The sequence below is a fragment of the Labrus bergylta genome, chromosome 7, assembly GCF_963930695.1.
Source record: "Labrus bergylta chromosome 7, fLabBer1.1, whole genome shotgun sequence".
NCBI lineage: Eukaryota > Metazoa > Chordata > Actinopteri > Labriformes > Labridae > Labrus > Labrus bergylta.
Genome location: NC_089201.1, coordinates 22,285,563 through 22,308,429, shown reverse-complemented (window position 1 = coordinate 22,308,429; position 22,867 = coordinate 22,285,563). Strand labels below are relative to the sequence as shown.

At 40.4% G+C, this 22,867-nt stretch overlaps 1 protein-coding gene and 1 long non-coding RNA gene across 3 annotated transcripts in view; one reads left to right on the top strand and one right to left on the bottom strand.

Moving 5' to 3' along the window:
- Nucleotides 1–1,214: 1,214 nt before the first annotated feature.
- The window catches only part of LOC109993093 (A disintegrin and metalloproteinase with thrombospondin motifs 20), an 84,917-nt gene continuing 63,264 nt past the window's right edge, over nucleotides 1,215–22,867 (bottom strand). Inside the window, exons 29-39 of the mRNA XM_065957028.1 lie at nucleotides 14,202–14,369; nucleotides 10,108–10,281; nucleotides 9,036–9,206; nucleotides 8,281–8,487; nucleotides 7,956–8,085; nucleotides 6,983–7,077; nucleotides 6,789–6,883; nucleotides 6,523–6,656; nucleotides 4,751–4,842; nucleotides 4,394–4,498; nucleotides 1,215–4,102 (exon numbers count right to left, since the gene is read on the bottom strand). Coding sequence (XP_065813100.1) covers nucleotides 4,013–4,102; nucleotides 4,394–4,498; nucleotides 4,751–4,842; nucleotides 6,523–6,656; nucleotides 6,789–6,883; nucleotides 6,983–7,077; nucleotides 7,956–8,085; nucleotides 8,281–8,487; nucleotides 9,036–9,206; nucleotides 10,108–10,281; nucleotides 14,202–14,369 — 1,461 coding nt within the window. The 3' untranslated portion in view covers nucleotides 1,215–4,012. The remainder of the gene's footprint in view (nucleotides 4,103–4,393; nucleotides 4,499–4,750; nucleotides 4,843–6,522; nucleotides 6,657–6,788; nucleotides 6,884–6,982; nucleotides 7,078–7,955; nucleotides 8,086–8,280; nucleotides 8,488–9,035; nucleotides 9,207–10,107; nucleotides 10,282–14,201; nucleotides 14,370–22,867) is intronic.
- LOC109993094 (uncharacterized) lies at nucleotides 14,953–22,316 on the top strand. Of its 2 annotated transcripts, none has more exons than XR_010666688.1 (4): nucleotides 14,953–16,253; nucleotides 17,173–17,247; nucleotides 18,401–18,469; nucleotides 18,820–22,316. It is a non-coding gene; the product is annotated as an uncharacterized lncRNA (long non-coding RNA). The 2 variants fall into 2 exon arrangements; XR_010666687.1 differs by having other exon boundaries at nucleotides 14,958–16,253; nucleotides 18,768–22,316.

Here is a 22,867-nt window from a genome sequence, read left to right as displayed (position 1 = left end):
CGCAACAATAAGTGGAACCACATGGAGCCACAATCTGGAGAGCGCAAGAACCCGGCCAAGTCTGACCTGCTGCCCTTCTTTATTAACCGATCGGGCTTGTGCAGTTAAGATAATCTTTGCTGTGGTGACAAAAAAGACAAAAATGTTAACTATTATTTTCAAAGTGTATGTGTAATAAACCTTACTCCATTGACAAATATGTTCTTGTTTTTATGTCACTTTGATGTTAGATATCACGCAGAGTATGACTTTAAAAAGGAGCTTTTTTTTCATCTGTTGACGGGATTGAATTCCTCTTGAGTATCGTAGAATGTTTATAATTAGTAGATAAAGGCCTTCATATGAGCATAATGTTGTGACATCACAAGTAAGCCAATTTAAAGGGCAGTCCAATAAGTAACCTTTAAATGTGTAGTAAGGAGACTTGAAGCTTATAGTAACACAGTAAATGCAGCATTGTTTCATGAAGGAGAAATGATTTGTTCTACTGTAGCAGCTAAATGTGGAATCAGTAGCATTTTTCGTTGCAGTTGCAGAATTGTATTCACTCCTTAACTCACCTGTGTGCCGTCATTGGCTGGGGGAAACACATCAGCTTCCCCACCCAGAAACATCCTAAGTCCCCAAAACAAACCCAAACATCAAAACAAAGGCAGAGGACTGTATCTGCAGACACAGTCATCATCACTCATGAGTCATCATGTTGGCTATAGAGGCCCATAAGGGATTGTTGAGTGGTATGACTTTTGTACAAGTCTATCTTTTTTTTTTGAGGAAAAAGCTACTGACTCTCTGAAATATACAATAATTCATCAACAAATGATATACAGTATATTGACATATTTTAGCTTTTTTAAATAAGACAATAAATATTATATTTCCTCCTAAAACTCATCATAGCAACTTTATTTACTTTTTAAGAGTGAACTTTGATGTTGTAATTTATAGAGGTAAACATTTTACAGATGTTTACCATGTTCCCTATCACTGATGAAAAGTCAGAGGGTCATCAAACTAATTTAGAAAAATATCCTGATGGGGAACATTTATGTCTGTCAAACATTTCAAAGCAACAGCTGTAGAGGAAAAGTAAGGGGATCTCCAAAGTCAGTAAGATAGATTCTTACATGTCCATGAACTTAACCAACAAAAAAAGGACATATTTAAATGTTCACCTTTCTTCACAAATGTACAACACAAATAAATAAACATAATTCACAGTGTGAGTCAGCTGAAAAGCCTTTTTTATTATTACAGATTTTTTTACAGTGTTAGTGTAGTAGCAAGACATACAGTATTGGTACGATTAGTAACCATAGCACCAGAATCAATCATTCATTTCTTTTATACAGGCTACAAACATACATACTGCACGGTTTATATGATTCTTAAAAACACATCTTTGGATAAAGCCTGGCAAAAAAGCACACTTTTTTCAGTACCAATGCCCATTCAATATTTAGCACACTGTTTACAATTCAAGTATGAATATTAAAAATACACATATATCATAAGTTACACATCTTAACGGTTATTACAAAAAAAGGACAAACAGGATTACATTTTTTACAAAATTTATGGCACATAGTGCATCAAGTATTCTTTAACTTTCTGATACAGACCTCATAGAACAATTGACCATCACAAATATGAATGACGACCAAAGGTTTTCTAGCTGCTCATTGACTTATTTTTTATTTTATTCAGCCATTCTTTAAATCAAAAGAAGCTGCATTGTCTGAGAAGAACAAAACAAAAAAAATCTGCACCTATATCCTCTAACTTTGGTTAAAGCTGAACACCAGAGCATGTTAGGTTGCTTGGTAGTTGTAGTAGTGGTCATGATGAAAGTCATTTAGGATGAGTTTAGTAGTACTCAGGAGCGGGTTTACTCATGCAGTGATTTCTCTGGTACATCTGGCAGCTTTGCAGCTAGATATTCAGCAACATTAATAAGAGGACCATAACATGCTTTCTATGCAGAGCCTACGTCTGCTTAAGAGACAAAAGTCAGTGTTTTCCTTCTTAAGGTCGGAGGTAATTCCAGTAGTTCAAAAGCACCATTCACAAGATCCTCTTTTAAGGTTAGTGGTTATACACTACAAATAGTAGTAAGGTAATACCTTATTATTAGCAAAGCAGGCAGAGGGCATACAAACATCTGACAATGTCTTCTGCACTGGTAGTAGTCACTGTGCCCTAAAAACAACATACCTACAGACATTACAGAATAAATATAGTCAAACATAAATATATTACAACACATATCTCAGTCGAGTATGGATGTTTTATGAGAGGTAGGGTTTGCAGGTACCTACAGTAGGCCCAATGGAGGGTGTGAGGTGAGACAACACACCTGATACTGTGTCACGGTGTAACAGATGAGAACTTTGTCTGTGTGACATGATTAAAAACAAACAAATGTGAAAAAAATCTGAAAACAAATTCATCCACAAAAAAAACATGATACTGTACTTAAACACTAAGAAATATTTATCTACGTCCTCACAGCACTAGTGTTTCTCCTGTTTGTACGAGACAGTCATGGGTCAGGTTCTGGACTGCCTGTGCAGGTTGAGTAGTATTTTTAAGAACTTGACCGCAGATATAAGCAGACAGGATTAAAAGATATTAAACAATGAAAACGTAAATGATCCGTTGTTGTTTAAAAAGCTCGTCATGTTTTACCTTTGTCAGAAGGCAGGTCAGGATCAATACCAACTCCATGCCTTTGCTTATAATGTTTAGCTACCCAGCTAGCACGCAGTTAGCCTGGCTTCCTTTACAGATTGGTATAATGGGGAAACAGATACACCGGCTCGGTGAAAAGGTTCAAAATATCCCGTCACTTCCTTTAATCTTATCTGTTTGAATAGCAAACTCAAGAGTAATGTCAAGACTCAATACAGGATGTAACTATGTTTTTTTCAAGAAACAGTGTGTGTTATTCCTGTCTACACTTTGGTTTTAGTGTGGATTCCATAAATAGGATAAACCATGTTGATCTATAAACGGCAGGAGTACGAGCAGGATGATTTTGTTACCTTTAAGCAGAGCCAGGACTGCAGTTCCTCCCTGTTTTAAGTCTTTTTGCAAAGCCAGGCAAATCAGCTGCTGTTGTAAGCGTCATATAAATAAAACATGTGACATATACGGGTGGTATCAGTGTACTCCTCTGGCTCTTAACAAGATTGAACAGAGTAAAAGCCAAAACGTGTAACACCAAGACGATCTGTGCTTAGGCAATTAAAAAAATACTGCTAGTATTATGGACTATCAGCCTAATGTCTGATACTGTAAAACATTGATACAACTATCTGCAACCTTCTTTTTAAAGTCTGTATGTATCACTTCTTTGTCACCAGAGATTTATGATCAGTTTAACATAAATGTGTATTCTTAAACTTTCAGTTGAACATCAAGTTCAAGTTAGATAAGTTGTAACTAAATGTCTACAGTTAATCTGTAAATATTAATATCTGTGTGTGTACTTTGAAAGGTAACCTCTAAAAGCATTAGATCCTGGTGTTTCAGGTTTTTATGTTTGACTCTAAATAATGCTGAAACATATATTTGTGTTTGTCTTTTCTTTAAGACAGAGAATTGTCTATTCATTTTTGTCTTTCCAGTGTTTTCTTTTAAAAGTATTGTATCCCTTCGCTCAATGTTTAAAATGCATAAGTATGTCAGAAAAAAAAGTATTTCAGGATCCAAAGCGCAGATGTGTTTGATATCATGCAACACTGTTGGCAAGCAGATATTGCTGGCTCTTCTTCAGGGTAAGCAATTTGGATGATGGACTGGACAGAGGCCCAGCAGTAATGCACAGTATGTAGGGTCTCGTATGTTTTAGCTGCCATTTGGGAAATGGGGATGTAACTGTAGGATGACTACTGTTAAAATCTGTCACTCACAGATGACGACAGGGTCCATGAAATCAACAATAACGCATATCCACTGGGCTTCTGTCTTCAGCATAGAGTTCATAGTTTGGTCTCTGCATGCATGGCCGTCAGTAGACTTGAAGGAGTAGGCCGTTGTGAGCATGGGGAATGCACTTCCCACAGAAACCGCCACAGCGACCGTAAATTCTTGTTCCATCCTGCGGACAAAGACAAATGTGAGGGAGGAAAGAGTGGGCAAAGGGCAGCTTTTTATGCAGAGAATGGAAGCTTCATATAAATGTCAGAGGAGATTCCTCACAAGTGAATCAGACAAAAGTATCATATGGAAAATCAGATGGTATTTCAGAAAAACAATCCAAGCATTCCAGTACCCAATGACCAAACATGAAGCACAATTATCTCGTTGTAAATTGACATCTCACATAAAATAAATAATTCCTAACGAGCCAAACAGCATCAGTCATACAAAGGTTACAGTGGCTTCTTACCTCTGATCTGTGGACTTTGACAGAAACATAGTTGCCCTGAGATGTCCACTTGGTGGCCTCAGACACTTTGAGGCCAGTGCCGATCAGATTAATGCTGAACTGGCCCTGAAAGACACATAAAGATGTAAAGACGGTTATTTTTCAGCTGTATTTGTACAACAAAGACTGAGCTTCTACATATTTGGAGCAAAGATCTGTTGCAATTACTGCAGAAGAAGAGGCTTCAACACATTTTTACTTGTAGTAAACACATGTAGGGGAGTAATAAATGAAATTAAGTTGTTTTTCAGGTAAAGGGCATATTCATCAAGACATGAATCATTTCTACCAGGCCAAAAAGTAGAGTATTTCACCAACCTGTGGACATTTGGCCGCACTGTAACAATCCCCTGCTGTAGCAAAGGGCACAGGTCGGCCAAGAGGAGTCTGGGAAAACTGGAGATCTGTGACTGGTAAACAGCAAAGGTACAGATGTAGAGTCACAATGTGCAGATTATAAGATGTAGAAATGCAAATGATAAAGAAAAATTGTTTTAATTTCAGTCTAAGAAAAGACAGAAAAAATATAAGATAGAAAAATGAAAATCCTGAGATAAATTAGGCCATATGTCAAGTTAATATATTTGATTACCCATTAGCTACCATCACTTTCTAGCTGATATTGATTCTAAAGTTATCTTTTGAGTGGTTCATTGTAAAAGATGTTTTTTGCTATCAATAGCCTAATGTTAGCAAGGCAGTAGATGAATGCTAACGTTAGCTATTCTCTGATAGAAGTAAATGAGTCATCAAATATGTTGTGTTTACAAAGTTAAATCTCTTAACTCTTTTCTATCATGTCTTATAACACTTTCAAAAGGTGATGTTAGCATTAAACCACTTCTTAGCTAACGACAATATAAACTAGGAAGTTGCTGATTGCTTACATTAGCCGTTGCCTGAAACTAGCTAAAAGGTTTTCAAAAACTGTTGTTTAAACTGAAAATATGGCTAAAGGTCCCTGTGTTTTATTTTCACTGTTCATTGTCTTTTAAGTTTCTGATCAATTTAGAAGCCTTTTAATCTAAATAAAATAAAAAGATTATCTTTCCTAAATCTAGTTTTCTTTGCTCTGGGAGCATAATGTCATTGAAAAATGGCCGCCGTGTAAATATGGTCATTGCAGAATTATTTAATTCAAGGTATTTTACGAATCTGGAACTGTACTCACGATGAAGCACAACTTTAAGACACCTCTTCGTACAATTTATCCCCTCTTATGTGGATGGTGTTAACAAAATCTGTTGATATTAGTGACTCATTCTGAACAGCGTTCCTTTGACTCTCCTGTTCTCTTCCATTCAACCTGCATTGTCACACATGACAGTCATGACCAGTACCTTTTTCTCCTTTTCTTTATGTTTCATGCATTAAATTTATTATTAAGTTTATTATTAAGTTCACTAGATGTTTCCCTTCATCTTGAACTCATTATCCCTCCCCTTAGCCCTTTTTAAGCTGCCTGAAAGCAAACTGAGTAACATGCAGAGGGATGGGAACATGTGCTGTCAGGACCCAGACCGGAGGAGGAGGATGGGAGGATGATGGTGTAGAGTCTAATCCTCACAGCACGTACACATGCACTGTAAACTAAGCCACGCTCTCTAATCAAAGGCATGCTTGGACACAACAGGGAAGGTGGAGCTGTGATGAACACAGGAATATGGCCTAAAGATGTGCGTGTCTCTAAGTTTGTACTGTCTCGCATGCTAGTTATGAGGGTTTGATACCAACATTTACTCATGCATTGCTGCATTGCTTGTGTCTTCAGGTTTCTCCTGTGTTCTTGCCAAAGAAAAGAGATGTGAGTCGACATCACATATTGTCTGTGTGTGCACGCACGCATTCCTTTATTCTCTCGCTCACGTGTTTCTGCTGAGGCCCGGTTTAAAGTCGACACCTAATGATGTGAACGCACAGCGCTGAAAGGTCTTCAGGGGAGAGATTGTGGGGAACACTGTAAATATTATATTTGGACTGCCTGGGCGATATTAAGCACATCAGGACGAGTCGTCTGAGGGTTAGAACAACACTGATGTGTGGTCACTTTACAGTAGACAGTTGAAGGCAATCACAGGGTAATTACGCACTCATTATCCGCAGGGAGCTGAGGTCCAGGCGAACTTTGTGGAAGAGTGTGTATCCTGCTGCCGAGTAGTCATTCCTGCATTCGCAATCTTGTCTCCTGCTGCCATTGTACGGACATTCAAAGGGATTCAGCAACCTTTACACGACAAAAAAAAAAAAAAGTAAGAGGGTTTATTTCAAACAAACATGTGATATAGATTTACACATTACATAATCCTATTCCAGCACACACACTGTGTCACATCTGTCATTGCTGCATCATACACACCTGTTCCCATAAACCTCGGAGTAGTTGTCTGTCTGCCCGCTGCGCAGGGTCACGTACTCCTTGGGGAACTCCGTCTGCATCTCAGCGCAGTATATCTGAGCCCCAACACAAAGAGACAACACATGAGAGCGTGCCAGGAAGCTGTAGCTTGAGTCATGATGTGTGCAGGAGAATTTCTGACAGCGCACACACACCTGTAGGATCCGCGACTTGACTTTGAGATAGTATTCCCCATCTATCTTCACACCCAGTCTCATCTGGATCTCTCGGCAGGAGGTGAACAACTGGCCTAGGAGATGAAATATGCAGGGAGGGACGTCAGGATTTGAATGCAACAGCAAAGAACTGGGAGTTTTTGACATTAAAGACTGCCACCATCTTTCAAAGATAGGCTGATCTACTTGTGCGGACCAGGCCATAAATCTGTCGTCAGCAAATGCTAAAAGATCTCTTGTCATTCTTAAAAGAAAGCTGTTGTGAACGTCTCATTATTTGTGTTGCCTCCCTTGTTTTGCGGTCGAGCTCATATCGTGCTGATTGGCTGATTAGCTGATTAGCATTAATACTCGGCTGTCACCCGAGCAGATCATTTTAATTTTGCCAGTGCCTGACTTGGCAGAAGTCAGGAATGAACAGCCCAATGCGCCAGCACTGAAACATCTGAAATATGGGGGAGCGGATCAACAAACTTTGGCCCACTGCCGGGTTAAACAGCTCTTTCGAGTTCACAATGAAGCCTGCGTCGTCCCCAGGCGTTTTGACAGACTGTCCACATCGCAATTTGTAGAAAACTGCAGACTTGCTATTTATTGTTCCACTCAGTAATCACTCCAAGAGGCTTTAAGCGGAGGTCGCTGTTCTGCCTAATGTGTTAAAACAAAGCAAAAAGTTCAGCTTCTACAAACACAATCAGATACGGTGTTGGTTGCCATATACAGCACAGTCAATTTAATACCACTGCTCTACACATTCCTGCTGGGCGGTAAGCACTATAGGGAAAAGTTGGACAAGGTTTTTTATAATGTATTTAACAGCCAAGCAACCTCCGGGTATTAGAAAGACAAGAAGGAAGAAAAAACAAGAGGAGAGGAGAGGAGGGGAGGGGAGGGGAGGAGAGGAGAGGAGAGGAGAGGAGAGGAGAGGAGAGGAGAGGACGATTTAACTCACATTCTCGTTCTTGACATGCAGCCTTTGACTCGGGTCTCTCTGGTGGACGGCAGTGTTTGGACGGTTGGCCTTTTGAGGTGACACACTCCACTCTCCGCTCCATCACTCCTGCGCCGCAGGTCTGCGAGCACTGTTACACACACAAACACAACACAAAAGGCACTTTTATCACACAGCTTCAAAACAATAAGCCTAACAAATAAGCTGCAGCCAGATCCAAATCCACAAATGAGATTTACCGGCAGAAAAAGTCATCACAATGTTTTGTGTAAACAACGATTAGCTAGAGAAGACTTCTTTACTGCCTAGTAAGCCTTTAGTTCACCTTGCTCCACGGGCCAACTTTCCAGTAGGTTGTGTGCGGGCAGTCCCTCAGGAGGCAGGGCCGGCTGCCAGCAGGGTGGGGCTGGGGGCAGTGGGTGTTGGCAGAGGAGGCCTGGACTGCAGTATAAGGGTGCAGAGCCTGAGAGAAGGGCATCACTGAGCAGGACACGATGCGCTGCTGATAGCCGATACCGCAGCTGGCAGAGCACTGAGCCACACACAGATACACACGCACAAACAATTACTGAGACTGGCACGACTAAGTCTATGCACAGAGCAGTAATATCTAATCCAGTGGTGGATTTCGTCATCATTCTATAGTAAACAGGGATATATATTGTTTGACCTACTGTTGTGTACACTGTGTTACACGACATTGTGTTACATGTGATGTACATAATAAACAAGTCAGGCATGAATTTCTCTCCTGAGAAACAATACATCTCCTATATGGCAAAGAGCTAGGAAGAAAAGCTCATTTTCCAGCTCCATAGAAACATGATTTTCAATACAGTCTGGTACATTTTTTGTTTTGAAATACCCTCTAAACCTAAAGTAAAGTAATTCTTAATAGTAAAATGTTTCATTTTCTATATAAATTCAATAAAATTTGATGGATGGATAAGACAAGAAATCTGAAGACAACAAAGGTAAAGTATGAGAATTTGTGACGGGCATTTGTTTAACTTTTTTTGTTGTTGTACAAGTGCTGCAGTAGAACATATTTAAATCTGTATGACTTGTCTTTTATCCCACCTGGGACCATTCCCCTGTAATCCACATGTAGTGGCAGGGGGCTGCTTTGCACGGCTGGTGTAAAGCTGGCTGTGATGAAGGCTCGCAGTAATCATCCTGGACGGGTGTCACTCCTGGGCCTATGCACCCCACCTTCCTGGTCCTCATGCCTTCTCCACAGGTTGCATTACACTGTAGGGGAAAACACAACATGGGAGGAAATGAGGAGGAGTGAAGGAGAGTTGGCAGAGGGGGGGCAGTGTTGTACTTTGAGCAACAACATTATTGACTTCTCAGACTTCTGGACCCTCCTTGTCATGTAAAGGTTTACACAAGTAGAGAAATGCAGTGTTGTGTGTCAATGGCAACATTAGCTCTTAAGGAGGACAACCCTAAACATGTGCTGTGGTTAACATAAAAGATACAAGTTAAGCTGCTTTCCCTTCAGGCCCCGAAACAGTTTATAGGAGCTTTTAAATGTAATGACATGGAGAAGAATCTTAAAATTGATTTATGTTTAAAAAAAAAGAGCAGCTGCGTGTGGATTTTACGACGATCTCTTTGTGTTTCTCAAGAACAGAACGACTTGAAGGGCAAACTGTGGAAGAAACGAGGCTGTAAGGTCTCAACGAAACACAAGACAGGAATCTGAAACAGTGCAAGCATTCCTGCAGCAGGAGGATACAGCAATGTGTCCCTACATGGTGCCCCTCTTTTAATGCCTGGCTCTGGAGGACAAAGCACGGGACATTAAAGAAGGATGGGCAAAGAAAAAAAACTGTCTGCTAGCGTGACACAGAACAGAGATATTCAACAGGACAAAAGGGGATGATGGCCATCAGAACTTTGAGGTTTGATATGATTTACCAACTGATGGTTATCACCAAAGCCCTCAAGACTGACGCAAGAAACCAAGAGAACCTGCAGGTCTTCCTTTTAATGGTGCAGAGGAAGAGAGGAAGTGAGGAGATCTCAGCCAATAAAAACCTTAATAAGATGGTTTAACATCTGTTCGTCTGTCGCACACTAAGAGACTGAGGGCAAGGAAAGAGATGGTTTTAAGAGAAGAGCAAAAAATAAAAAGAGTACTCACTTCCTCCCATTCGCCAGCAGCCCATGTGTAATATGTGCACTCTGCAGTTTGGCATGGCCGTACAATGGCGGGGCGGTTGTGAGCATCGCAGAGATCCTGTCGGACCCGTCCTGTACCTTTCAGTCTACAGTAAATGTCCCGGTTCTGAACTCCAACTCCACAGGTGACAGAACACTGGTGGAAAAACAGTTTAAAAACACACATCTGTTTAAGAAAAAAAGAAGTAAATAGGAACTCAATTGGTGGCATCAATATCACTTTTTGTGGAGCTCATAATGTCAAGTGTAGAGCCATGGATATGCTAAGGGAAGGAGCTGTCGGAAGTTTGAAGTGATCTTATTGGTGGTGTTTAAAGGCAGGGTTGGTCATTTTCTCCAGATAAACTTTTTAAGATTTTGGTTAGAAATTGTCTTTAGATCCTGACAGACATGAATAATTAATGTGCTCTACAAAAGGTAGAAAGAAAATCTGTCATCTGTATCAGTTGTAAGCCTGTAAAAACGTTGACCAATGTCTGCCACGAGGTACCAATTTCATGAACCAATCAGACGCCTCCCTGTCTCTCTGCTCGTTCTCTATCCCATGCATGCACGAGCCCACACTCAAAGCATGAGCTGAGCTCCGCTTTTGGACCAACGGCGCTCGTGCATGTAAGTGAGGGGCGTGGCTTTGGAGGGAGCACAGAGGGGAGGAGGTGGGTGCAGACGGAGCACTGAGGGAATGCTATTTTCAAAAATCATGCCAGTTTTCGAAAATGACCAACCCTGCATTTTAAGAAGTATATGAGTTGACATGACATACTCAACTAAAGAAAGTAAAACTATATACTTTTTTTAAATAGACACAAAGGCACTGGTGAATTCGGGGGCAGTAGTGGCGTGGCTGTAGCTCAGTCTGTAGGGACTTGGTTTGGGAACCGGAGGGTCGCTGGGTCAAGAAGTGGTGTGGACCAAAGTATGGAAGTTGGTCTAGTTGTTGGAGAGATGCCAAGTCACTTAAAAATTTACAAATTACTACAGAGGAGCCCTTGAGCAAGGCACTAAACCCCCAACAGCTTTCTGTGACGCACTCCACGTGTATCAACCCCACTTTCGCATCTCTCCACTAATGCATGCCGATAAGTCCTGTTTGTGCATGTGTGTATTTCAGGCCTATGTGTGTGAGTAGCATGTCTCTCAATAAGTGTTAACCGGAATTTCCCCTAGGAGACTAATAAACGACATAATATATTACCACAACAACAAAGACTCCCTTAAAAATTTGGAACTGACTCTGTAAATACATGGCAATCTAATATTGACGTCCAAAGATTGTCTTGACTCAATAGACTAAAAACCCATCTTTATTGGGGTACATAGCTGAGAGGGAATGTGATGAATAATGTAGATGAAGTGTTATTCTATAAATTAATTCCAGTGGCTGACCACATTATTGCAAAAAGTACGATCCTCTGGTGCTACAAACCATTATACAAGATATGTATGCAAAGGTGTTGACATCTTTTACTTCTAATAAGTATGATTCTGTGTTTTGGATTGAAAGTTTAAAGCATTGGCTGGAGGGCTCAAAGACAAGTGACATGAATCTTTATTTGCACTTGGCTGCAGGACAGTGGAAGCAAAGCAAGAGAGCAAACTTTTTTTTGGCAAACTGTACAGTATGTGTCTGGGTGATTGTGATAAACAGATGACAACTTAACATATCTAGCTTCTTAATCCATGTTGGGCTGACACATCTGGCAGAACATAAACATTTCTTCTTGGGAATCTGAATCTTTTTTTGTGATATGCAAAAACATAGTGGCAGAAAAAGAGCTATAAAGAAAGCAAGCGGATTCAGTAATGTTTGATCAAATAGTAAAATCTCTGTTTGAGCAAACATGAGTTTGTTACTTCTGAATAATGTTCTTAATAAATTTAAAGGCACTGTGTTGCTTCTTTGTCTGACGTGTATCTGAGGTCACACAGAGGTCTATCTGGAACATCTCTTTGATGTACTTGGGGAAGCATACCTGCCTACTGAGGAAGCACTCTGTAAAGCTCGAACTGATCTTCCTGATTTCTCGCCGACTCTTCTACAAACCTCAAAGGACATTGCCAAGCCTCAGCGATTTCACACAGAGAGAAACTCTTTGCCTTATACAGCGAGACTCCCAGTTCCCTGAGAAACCTCCAGATGTATTTGTGTATTTGTGTTTTTCTCGCTGACTGGTGACTTATCAGTGCAGTGAATGTGGAGGACAAAGTTTGGAAAGAGAACAAAAGGTAACAAAGGAAATCTGACCTTCAAATCAAGGTTGTGTCAGTGGGAAGGCAGTGGAGATGTGATGGAAATTTGTTTAGTTAATTTATTATAATGTTGAGTAAGAATTGGCAGATGTTAAAGGCTCAGTTCACCCAAATTACAACACATACTTTTTCCCTGATTTTAGTGACTTCAATCAGTTAAATGTTAAGTGTTAAATGTTTTTGTTTTAGATTTCTGCTATCATCCATACTCACTGGATGCAAACTATTTTTCTCTGTGTTGCTCACAGCAAAAACTTTTGCTTGGAACAATCTACCAAACACACTGATTTTTATTCTTGGAGCTACTTTCACTGAAAATAAAGAATGTATAAAACCTGTTGACAGACTGATCTGTGGATTATTCAGTGAAACACAGATGCTCCTGGTGAAATTTTGAGATATGAGAAAATTGATTAAACCTTGGAAAAACCAACCCTCTAACAATTATTTAAGATATGAACTAAAGAAGCGCGCACAGAATTATAAACAACCATTTAGTGTCCTTGGCTCATAATCAGTCCACTCCCCCCACCCAGGACCTCCAACATGTTACCCGTTGCCCCCTCCACCCCCAAGCCAGAGGTGAGCGAGAGGGCCGGGTAGCTGTGGAATTACTCAAACAGAGGGTGCTGAGGTTTCTAAGTTGTCACATGCATGGATATTAAGATATAAAACATGTCTTTCTGCTCTGGTTGAGGATTTCATGGTTGCTGGTGGTATGTGGAGAGAGATGATTGGTTCCAGACACCGGGGACAGAGAGAGAGAGCGAGAGAGAGAGAGAGAGAGAGGTTGGGGAGTGGGAATTGAGGGAGGTGGATGTAGGTCTTCATAGATGTTTTAGGATTTAACAGTTATTGATGCAAAAAGGACGTTTAAAAAACGGGATAAAGATATATTAATGTCGGTGTTGAGTTCACAGATTTTTCAGGTTTTGCTGATACCAAATGTAAGCTCTTTGTGTTCATGGGTTTTTTTTGAACATCCATCTTCTTGCTTGTTCCTCTGGGTAATCAGTCACAGCATGACAAAGAGCATGGCAGAGCATTCCTCCTTTCATGCTCCTCAACGTCTGATAAATTCAGTTTTAAACATTTTCCGCCCTGTGGGAGCTCAACATGACTCAGAGCCATGAGTTGCATGTCCTCTTGGTAGCAGGTATCAGGGCTGTGTGGTCGGCTACAACGTGACCTAACCCCCTCCCCTGGTGACTCCTCTATGTTCGCCCTTTGCCCTGCCAGTGTCTGATTGCACTAGTGTAGGATGTGATCCAGGACTGATGTCATTTTAGAATCATTCTTTCATCTGTATGGGGGGGCCGCGCTCGGATGAAGCAGCTGCACCTCTGAACCTTCGTGTTGTCTGTGTTTATGCTTGTGTGTAATGCAGCCAACAAAGCTCTTACAACATGTTGATCCATGTTTATTTCGGTGTTCTTGCTTAAAGAAAGCTTCACAAGGAAAAGTCTTGCAGCATAAACTCGTACTTGAGATTGCACTACACAACTATTTACACACTTTGTCTGAAAACATGACATCTAAATGTCAAGTGCACCACATAAACATTGTTTCAGATCCAGGCCGGGGTTTTTTAGTTCACACTTGAGGAAACCACACATTACTCTTGAACAAGAATAAACTGAGCAGTGATTGGACAGGTGCTCTGTGTGTACATGTCCTACATCTGCAGCCTGTGGGAAGCCTTTGGCTGTGTTTGTGCTTGTGTCTCAGCTGCTAGCAGCAGTTTCAGTTACCAAAGTCCTCAAGAGACTGTTCTGTAAAGATGGCAAAAACAGGGGGGGAACATACCTCACTCCACTTGTTAGCCTTCCAACTGGGGCATCCCCGCGCCCGACATGCCTTCTGTGTCCGCGGCCGGGGCAGATGACTGCAGTGCTCGTCCTCTATTTTGGTTTGGTTCTGATAAACACAGTGTATCTCCCGCTGCTTGGTCCCTCGACCACAACTCACTGAACACTGGGGAGAGAGGGGGGGGGGGGAGGGAGGGGATGGGAGAATTAGAGAAACATTAGCAAAGTTCTGTTGACGACGGAAGTTCTTGATTTGAAGAAGGTGATCATGCTCATGGCAACAAAATGATTTTAGTTACATTGTAAAGACATTAAATCCTCCATTTCTCTTATCCATTTTTTTTATCAGCTCAATTCGCTGGCTTTGAGGCACAGCTGCAGAATCTAAAATTTAAAGCTTTCAGAAGCCCTGACATTTCTAGGTTCTTCCAGAGAAAGTGGACACAAAGAAGGACATCCACAGAGTCACAGACGTAAACATTGGTGTGGGACTGAATGTTTTCTCCCTGTACTGCATATCTTCTATTTAGATCTCAGCGAAGGTTCACTCGGTGCACCCAGCAGCTTCCTTGTTGCATTTTATGGCCAAGTGAACCCACTGCAAACACATTTAACCAAACAACTTAAATGGATTTGGCCAAAACCTTTTAGTCAAACACTCACACGCTGATGGAATGCAGCCAGCTATTTAACCTGTAAACAGAGGAATTACTTTAAGAGCTGCTGTGGACAGGCAGAGGCCGGGGGAGAAGGAAGAAAAGACGGCGGGCGAAACATTGATGCATGCGCACGGCGACACGATCATCTGGTATGAATAACTAAATTAGAAATAAGTCAGTAGAAGCTAGAGAGATGACGAATACTAGGAAGGAGAAAAAAAAACATGATGAATAAAAAAACCAAACCGCCCTGATGAAAGCTCTGAAAAAGAGATAGGAGATGAAAATATTCTAGAGTCTTCGGCCCCCATGAGGCCAGACAGCAATTAGCGTGCCCGCTATTTCTGCTTGACGAGTGAGCGCCCCCATACAAAGCTGCTCTAAAAATGGGGTGCTGGAATCGAATACACAAGACGAGGAGAGATACATTTTTTCTTAGCGTATTTTCCAGTCCAGATAATAAACATAATATTGCATTGTCCTCTAATTATGATGCCAGAAATGTTGCATAACGGCAAACACATGATTTGTTTTCTGAGTGCTCATGGTAGAGATCATTCTACACATGATGGACCATGGACAAAATTAACCTAAATTTGCAAATATCTAGGGCAGTTTTCATTTTTTCTCAAGTTTCTTTGCGCTCAAAAGATTTTCTTCCAGTTTACATTTTTTACTGATCATTGATTGAGTTTCCATTTGAACAATTCTAACAGAGCCACCTCCTGCCTTTTCTTTTAAAAGTGCGGTGCAGACTGTGCTTGACACTGCACACACATGCATCAGACACATTGTAATTATTGAGGCATTTTAAACACAGGGCTGGCTCAGCTGACGGAGAACATCAAAGCCGAGGCTGGAGCTGAGTGACTGGTCCTGAGCACTGCAGATTCACATACCCGCTGCACACTCACTCAAAAATGATAACAGAACTGCCTCTACCTCAGACGAGAGCAGAGGCAAGCAAACATGTTGGAAGAAGAAGAAGAAGAAGAAGGGGGGGGGGGAGTGATGAGGCAGAGGGATAGCCCCTCCTTACTGCTGTAAAAGCAGGAGGAAGAAAAAAAAGAGAAACAGGAGGAAAAAAAAAAGAGAGGAAGAAAGGAAATCGTAGCCATACGGGCTGTGCTCCCCCAGCTGAACTGTATCTGCATTTTAACGGTGGGAAGAAGAGACGCTATATGGCGAGGTGCTCCTCCCTCCACCCTGCCAACCTCATCTGTCAGCCATTAGTTAATCAGGGCTGGTAATGCAGAGCGCACAGAGAGCTGGCACGGCTCGTGGGACCAGAGGACAGCTTCACCTCTGAGAGCAAAGAGAGGGCAAGGACTCAGGGACCTCTGCGGCACCGGGCTACAGCTGGGTGGCTTCACTCACCAGCACCCACTCAGGTAAGACTCCTCATCTTATCTCTTGTTTTCAGCAGCTAAAAGTGTGTGACAAGTTAGCGTTGAGCTGCCTTATTCTTTAAAAAAAAAAGAGAGGTGCTTGTGTTTAGAGAACTTTCATATGCATGTTGGCTTGTTCTTTGAAAGTTGATGCCTGATATATGAGAGCGTACTTAACGTTATGAGAGAATTACATGTACTTTTTTTTTCTAACTTCGACATGACATATTCAGTTGAGACAGGTTGTGTTTGCCACCCCTGATGCTATGCTAATGTGTTGCGGAGCTGTGAGCGTTTTAGATTAATGGGAAACTCTCGGGGTGTCTTTAACATGCAGGGGGAGAACAAGTCCTTGAGTAAAAAAAAAAAGAAGAAAAAAGATCAATGGGTCACATGGGAAATGAAACACCCTTGAGACAGGTTTGCCCTCCCACGTTGTCCCAGCAATTAATTACACATGATTAGGTGGGCTAAATCTAGCATAATCCAGCAAGGTTCTTGTAGGCATAATGTGGATTACTTAATAAAAAGGAATGACTGAACCGCTTTGGATTTGGCACAAAGTTGAAAATCAGCCAAGTAAAACAGCTTTTTTTTTTTTTCCCGAAACAAGCTGAATTGAATTTCCACACCAAAAGGCATAATTGATATCTAAAGCCAGACGTAATGAACACCCTGCTTTTAATTTCTCGCTGCTAAGTGGCTCCAAAGTGGGATTTTAGATTTGAAAGAGTATCACGGCTCTGGAACAAATCACATAATTGAGTGCTAAACCAGACCCAGCTCATGTATGCCTTTGTTGTGTGCTAAAACCATAACAAAATAGGACAGAGTTTTGAATACAGAGGACTGATTTTGAATAAATTGAAAGAATATAACTTTCTTCCAGCAAAGAACCATCATGTTTTTTTTTTTTTTTCAGTATTAACATTTTTGTCTAGGATTGGACTGGCTGTAACTTCAACATGACCCCACCCATCGCTTTGCCCGTGAACAGGTGAGCCAATAGGACACATGGAAACTTTTAGACATCTAAGAGAATCTCAACTGGCATTTTAAGATCTGTCACTCGGCCAAAATGGCAATCAAAGCAGCTCGTACAGCACAGAACCTCACAGAGAGAAGGTAAATTCCACAAAACCAACACTTTGGCTCAGATCAGATCTGCTTTGTGTTGAATGTGTTTTATCACTGATCACTTTAACCCTCAAGCAGTGTATGGAAACACTCATTACTGTAAGAACTATAATTATGCTATAAAAGTCTTTTTGGTTGGGGGTAACATCAGAACTGAGTGCTGTTGTGAAAACAATAGTTTATTTTGGGAGCTTGGCCATCAAAAACCTTATTAACATCATAATTAAGTTTTGACAAACGTCATATTTTGCAAGATCAGTGATGAAGACATCGTTTGCTGAACATTTATGTCTAACATGATGGTTTATTTCATTTCAGCCTTCTTAATTAAAATGATGCTTTTTTTGCAAAATATTGAAAATAAATCTGCAATTAGGATTTGGCAAAGTTTGTAATACACCATGTAGGTTTAGAAAAGAGGATGCATTGTGAAGTATGAATCAAAGGCGGCAAAGAGGCAAGTTAAGACCCCAAATCAGACGGTTTTGGTGTGTTTTTTTTTCACACTTAGTGGATCTAACTGAGGCCATATCTTAAAATGTGAGAGCCAAGGTCGAATTCCGATCACATTGCAGCACGTTTGCAATGCAAGACGTTGGTAATACCAAGCATATGGTAACTGTAGCTACATGGACTCTTCAAAGGAGCTCAGTGCTGACCCGGAGCAAGAACAAACTTGCATGAGTGTGAAGGGAGTGTAGAATTATACCCTGGGCTGCATGTTGTCAAGGCTGAGAGATACATAGCCAAAAGATAGCTGCTCTCTCTGTTTAACAATGCCTGTGCAAAATCAGTTTATTTTTAATCTAGGGATCAAATCCAGCTAAGGAGAAGGAGTAATATTTGGGAACAGAGTGCACTGTTTGATAGCTTTATTTCTTTTTTATAGCGTCATCATAAGTATCACAATGTTCTCTGGATCATAGATTAAACTGCAAATCAGAGAAAGAAAGAGACATGAGGGAGGAGGGTGAAGGGTCTTGTAAAATTCAGGCTGCGTTCTCTGTTCATAGGCTTGTTTTGCAAGGAGGATTCAAAGACAGAAGTCAAAACAACACATGTTGTCAACATGGGAGCAGCTGGTAAGAGGGGCGTCATGGGGCAGAGGAATGTCAAGAGTCATAGATCTTTTATCCATCAGGCTGCAATAACCACCCAGAAAGCACACTCAGAAGCAGTGTGAAAACTTTTTTTTTTTTTTTTATATATATATATTTCAGACTCATCTAATGATCAACTTAACCAGCTAACTTTATCCTTAATCACTAAACAAAAAAACAAATTCAATGAAACATTATGCAAGTATGTAAGTGTAGTTTTAACAGTGAAGTGATGAATTTCAGATGTGACATGTTGGTTTTGCAATTTTATTCTCCGCAGGATGGGACTGATTGTAATATATGGAAATAATTTCCTGTCTCTGTCACTTCAGTGCCTGACAGTCAGTGAGCTGCAGGAGCTGCAGCCCCTCTTCTGATTGGCTAAAACTAAACAGCATACTCTGCACTCCATGCCAAAGTTTGACTTTGCCATCTTTAAAGCGTTAAATAAACACTCAGTTGAGTAGGCATATACAGTTTCTCCAACATGATTTCCTTTTCAAGTCAACTGCACTCAGTAAAGATACACCAAGCGACCATAAGTCAAAACCAAATGACAAAACAACCAGGTTTTTTTTTTTTTTCCGACTGTGTAAACATTCCACTGAGAGCTTTTTCCGTGACTGTGTTCTACTGAAACTGCAGCTCTGCTCACATCAGTACGCTGCTGCAGGTGAGGAAGATGAGGACTACGACAGAAAAGAAGGGAAAAAAAGCAAATTCTAAATGACAGGTCCTGAAAAATACAAACAGCAGCAGAGCCGTAACGTTATAAAGTATTGACCTTTGACAGAGGACATTTAAACCTGACTTCCTCTTCCTGCTAAATGTTAAACAGCTGCTTTTCTAATCTGTCAAAGCAAACAGCTTGTCCCAGCTTGCATATGGGGGGGAATATGGAAAAGCTCAAGAGAGTGGAAGATCATGACCTTGCATTTATTTTTACAGAAAACAAAAGCATAGAAATGGTACCCAAACAATGTAAGTATAATGATAAATTATTTTTTTATGGGAAAGAAGGAAACAGAGGAAAATCTAAAATTATATCCACAGGCAGAGGACTATTTGTAATAGCAATAAAGTGTAAATATCAGACTTTTTCAAAATGGTAATGCATTTCAAATCTTACTTACTAAGCATTTTAAAAAACGTTTTCCTTCCTCATGCCAATGTACAGCCACATGGAAAAAACTGAAGCACAGCAATGACTCTAAGACTGTCTAAGACGTCCATCACAAAGACAAGTTGTGGATTTAAAAAACACCTTACAAACAAGGCAGATTCTTCTGTAGGCCAACAGAGTTCACATTAATGGTGGACACTAGAACAAGAAAAAAGATTCTGTCTTTAATATTCCCACTCTCTGACACTTAGAGGAGTCCTAAATACATGATGCACTGTTTCGTAATGTAATGCAAAATACAGCATTATTATGTCATTTTAATGAATGACAATGAAAATTGGATATAATGCTTCACTCAATAGTAAGAACAGAAAAATACAAAAAAAGTTACTACTGAAGACAAAACCCCAACACAAAATGTCTTCCTAAAACACCTTTTTAAGAAAACTGCATTTAAAATAATCCTTAATATTTAGAGCTTCAGTTTCTCAAATAGGAGGATTTGCTGGTTTTCTTTGTCTTACTTCTTTGGGATTTAAACTCATGGCAGAAAAAAAAAACAGAATCTTACATCGGACTTTGGAGAAAGTAAAAAGTTTCTTTGTTGGATTTTTAGAATGTTTAAATAGTGCAGCTAACATCCTTGAAGTTGCGGACATTTGCGGACCAGTTGCCCCGCTAACATGATCCAAAGAATCAGGTCTAATAGGTAGTAGCTAATTAGCAGTTGAACAGCACAGGTACTCAAATAGTACAAAACAAGTAGAGCTAAATGTCTTAAGCAGTGTAGCAAATACATTACACACTAGAGCTTAAAAGATGGACTGTTGATTCCCTGATTCTTAAACACCCAATCTATCACTGTCTAATCCTCAAGAGGGGAAAAAGCTTTTTGACTTGGATGTCAAGTCCCCACAAACTCCTTTTCACTCCATCACCTCGATAGCATCGACAGGCCCAAACAGGCACCGGCCCCATCCAGTCTGACGTGGTCGCCTCATGTGAGGAAAAAAAAAATACTCCAAGAGGCTTAAAACTACTTTATAATACTTGACCGACAAGCTGAGGAAAAGCAGGCCGTCTTTACCTGAGTCAAAGCGAGGACATGTTCACTGTCATTTGATGAAACCAACCTAAATGCTTCCAGACTTTCACGCCCTGTCTCCTCTTATTTCATCTCCCTGCATCTGCAAGCAACTCAGAACACAAAATAACATCTAGCCCAATGACATGGGCTCCTCTTTCTTCCAATGCCCTACATAGAAAATTCAATTTAGTTTGGCGTCCATGTCTTGAAATGGCCTAATGAACTCTTGACTTATCCAATTGGCCTCAATCTTGGTTAGAGTAAAAAAAACTCACCCTAACCCTAACCCAAGACCTAGAGATGAACATTTTGTTAGCTCTTGTACGATCCTAAAAAAAATGTCCTCTAAATTGTGTGACAAATGAAGTTCTGTTCTGAGGGGCTAAGTGTAGTTTAACAGTCATTAAACTTGGATCGTGTATCCCAATTGGGGGGATTAGGACTTCAATATGGAGTTTAGATTTTGGCAAAGCTAACTGGCCTCAAGGCGCCCCCTACAAAAAACAAAACAAACATAATGTCCCAGTTTATTTAACCATGATTTACAGAGTTAAGTCCCCAAATGTATCATATTAAGCCTAACAGAAAAGCCTCCTCGACCAAACAAGAAGTATGGGGTTATGAATTATTTTGAGAGGATCATGTAGGATGTAGTTTTAGCCATGAACAGTGGTCATACTTGAACAAACTTTCATCTACATTGTTTTAAGGCCATATAAAACTTGATTTACTTGGAGAAAAACTACTTTAACTACTTCCTAAGGTGCAATTATTTCATTAGTATGTTTATGTAAGTGCTGACATAGACAACCTATATTAGAATGTGCAGAGTGCTGAACTTATTTTCCTGCCAGCCAACAACTTGACCCAAAAGAGACTCTCATTCTCAACGAGCTAGGCGTGCCGTGATCCAAATATTGTAAATTTTCAGACAATATCTCACACCATCTGGTTTTTTGCTTTCCAAGTCTTATTGGTTTGCAAAAATCTGCGGGCCACAGCGCTTGACTTTTAACCAGCAAATCATCATCAACTCAATTTTGCTTTGCTTGCTTTTTTTCCCTCAAAGGCCAAAATGAAACATTATCTCACGACTCAGATTAAGATTAAAGCCTAGAACCATTCCTTGAAAGGACCAACAGGGGGGGAGAAGAACCTTCCAGCGCTCGGTTCAAACACTCCACTGGCATATGGGCAGGATCACGAAACACAAGCCCAATGATGTCACGACCGAGTGACCCCAGGGTGACAGGTTTGGAGAATGTTCGTGCCCACTGCCCTCGGGCCAGTGTCAAGTATGTCAATGTTGTGCATGTGGATTTCATTTCAAGCAGCATGATTAGTTCACAGACACTCGACTGCGATCCCCCTCCATGGGAAAGCCGCTCTGGACAGGAAACGGTATGTTTTTGTTAGCAACAACCAGGCATAAATTACTCAAATGGTGCCCTGGTTGCTAATTCATCACACACAGCCTTATTATTGCTGCTTTTTCACATTTGACATCAACATTGCTTTTAAGGAAATCACCTTTAGGTAATGATATTTACATTCCTGATAGTGTGTGTTGAACTCTGTGCCTGCAATGCTTCATTTGTGCAATAAATCTGATAATTGTTGCGTGTCTTCTCTTTTTTTTTTACCAATGACAAATGTGTTCTGATGAGCTGTGTTTGAAGAAATTAATATAGCCTTTTGAATTCTTCTGTTACAAATTCTTAAAATGTCACTGCAAGATCAGAGAAGAAATAAAGGTCCAAGGAGGAAAACAGAGGTAGGTTAATAGAAAGAGAGAAATCAAACCAATCATTATCTAAATGGGTAAAACCACTTTCAAACATATGTGTCCATATGTAACTGACAACAGCCAGACGCTTGTCGGTAGTATCATATAGCTAACAAATCCATCAGCATGAATAAGTGTTGAGGTTTATTTCATGTAGCCCACGACTGACAAAGATATAACAAAGAAAGGGGAAGTGATCTGATAAAATGTCTCAGAAGTAACTGTATTAGTGGAGTAAATAATGTGTTATTTCAACTAACTATGGGATAATTCTGTAAAATTCTAGACTTACTTAGATATATAGTTTTGAATATAAAATATATAAAGACAACACATAAATTTCATTAATGGGCTGCTGCTGCTGCTGCTTCAAACTGATGGTAT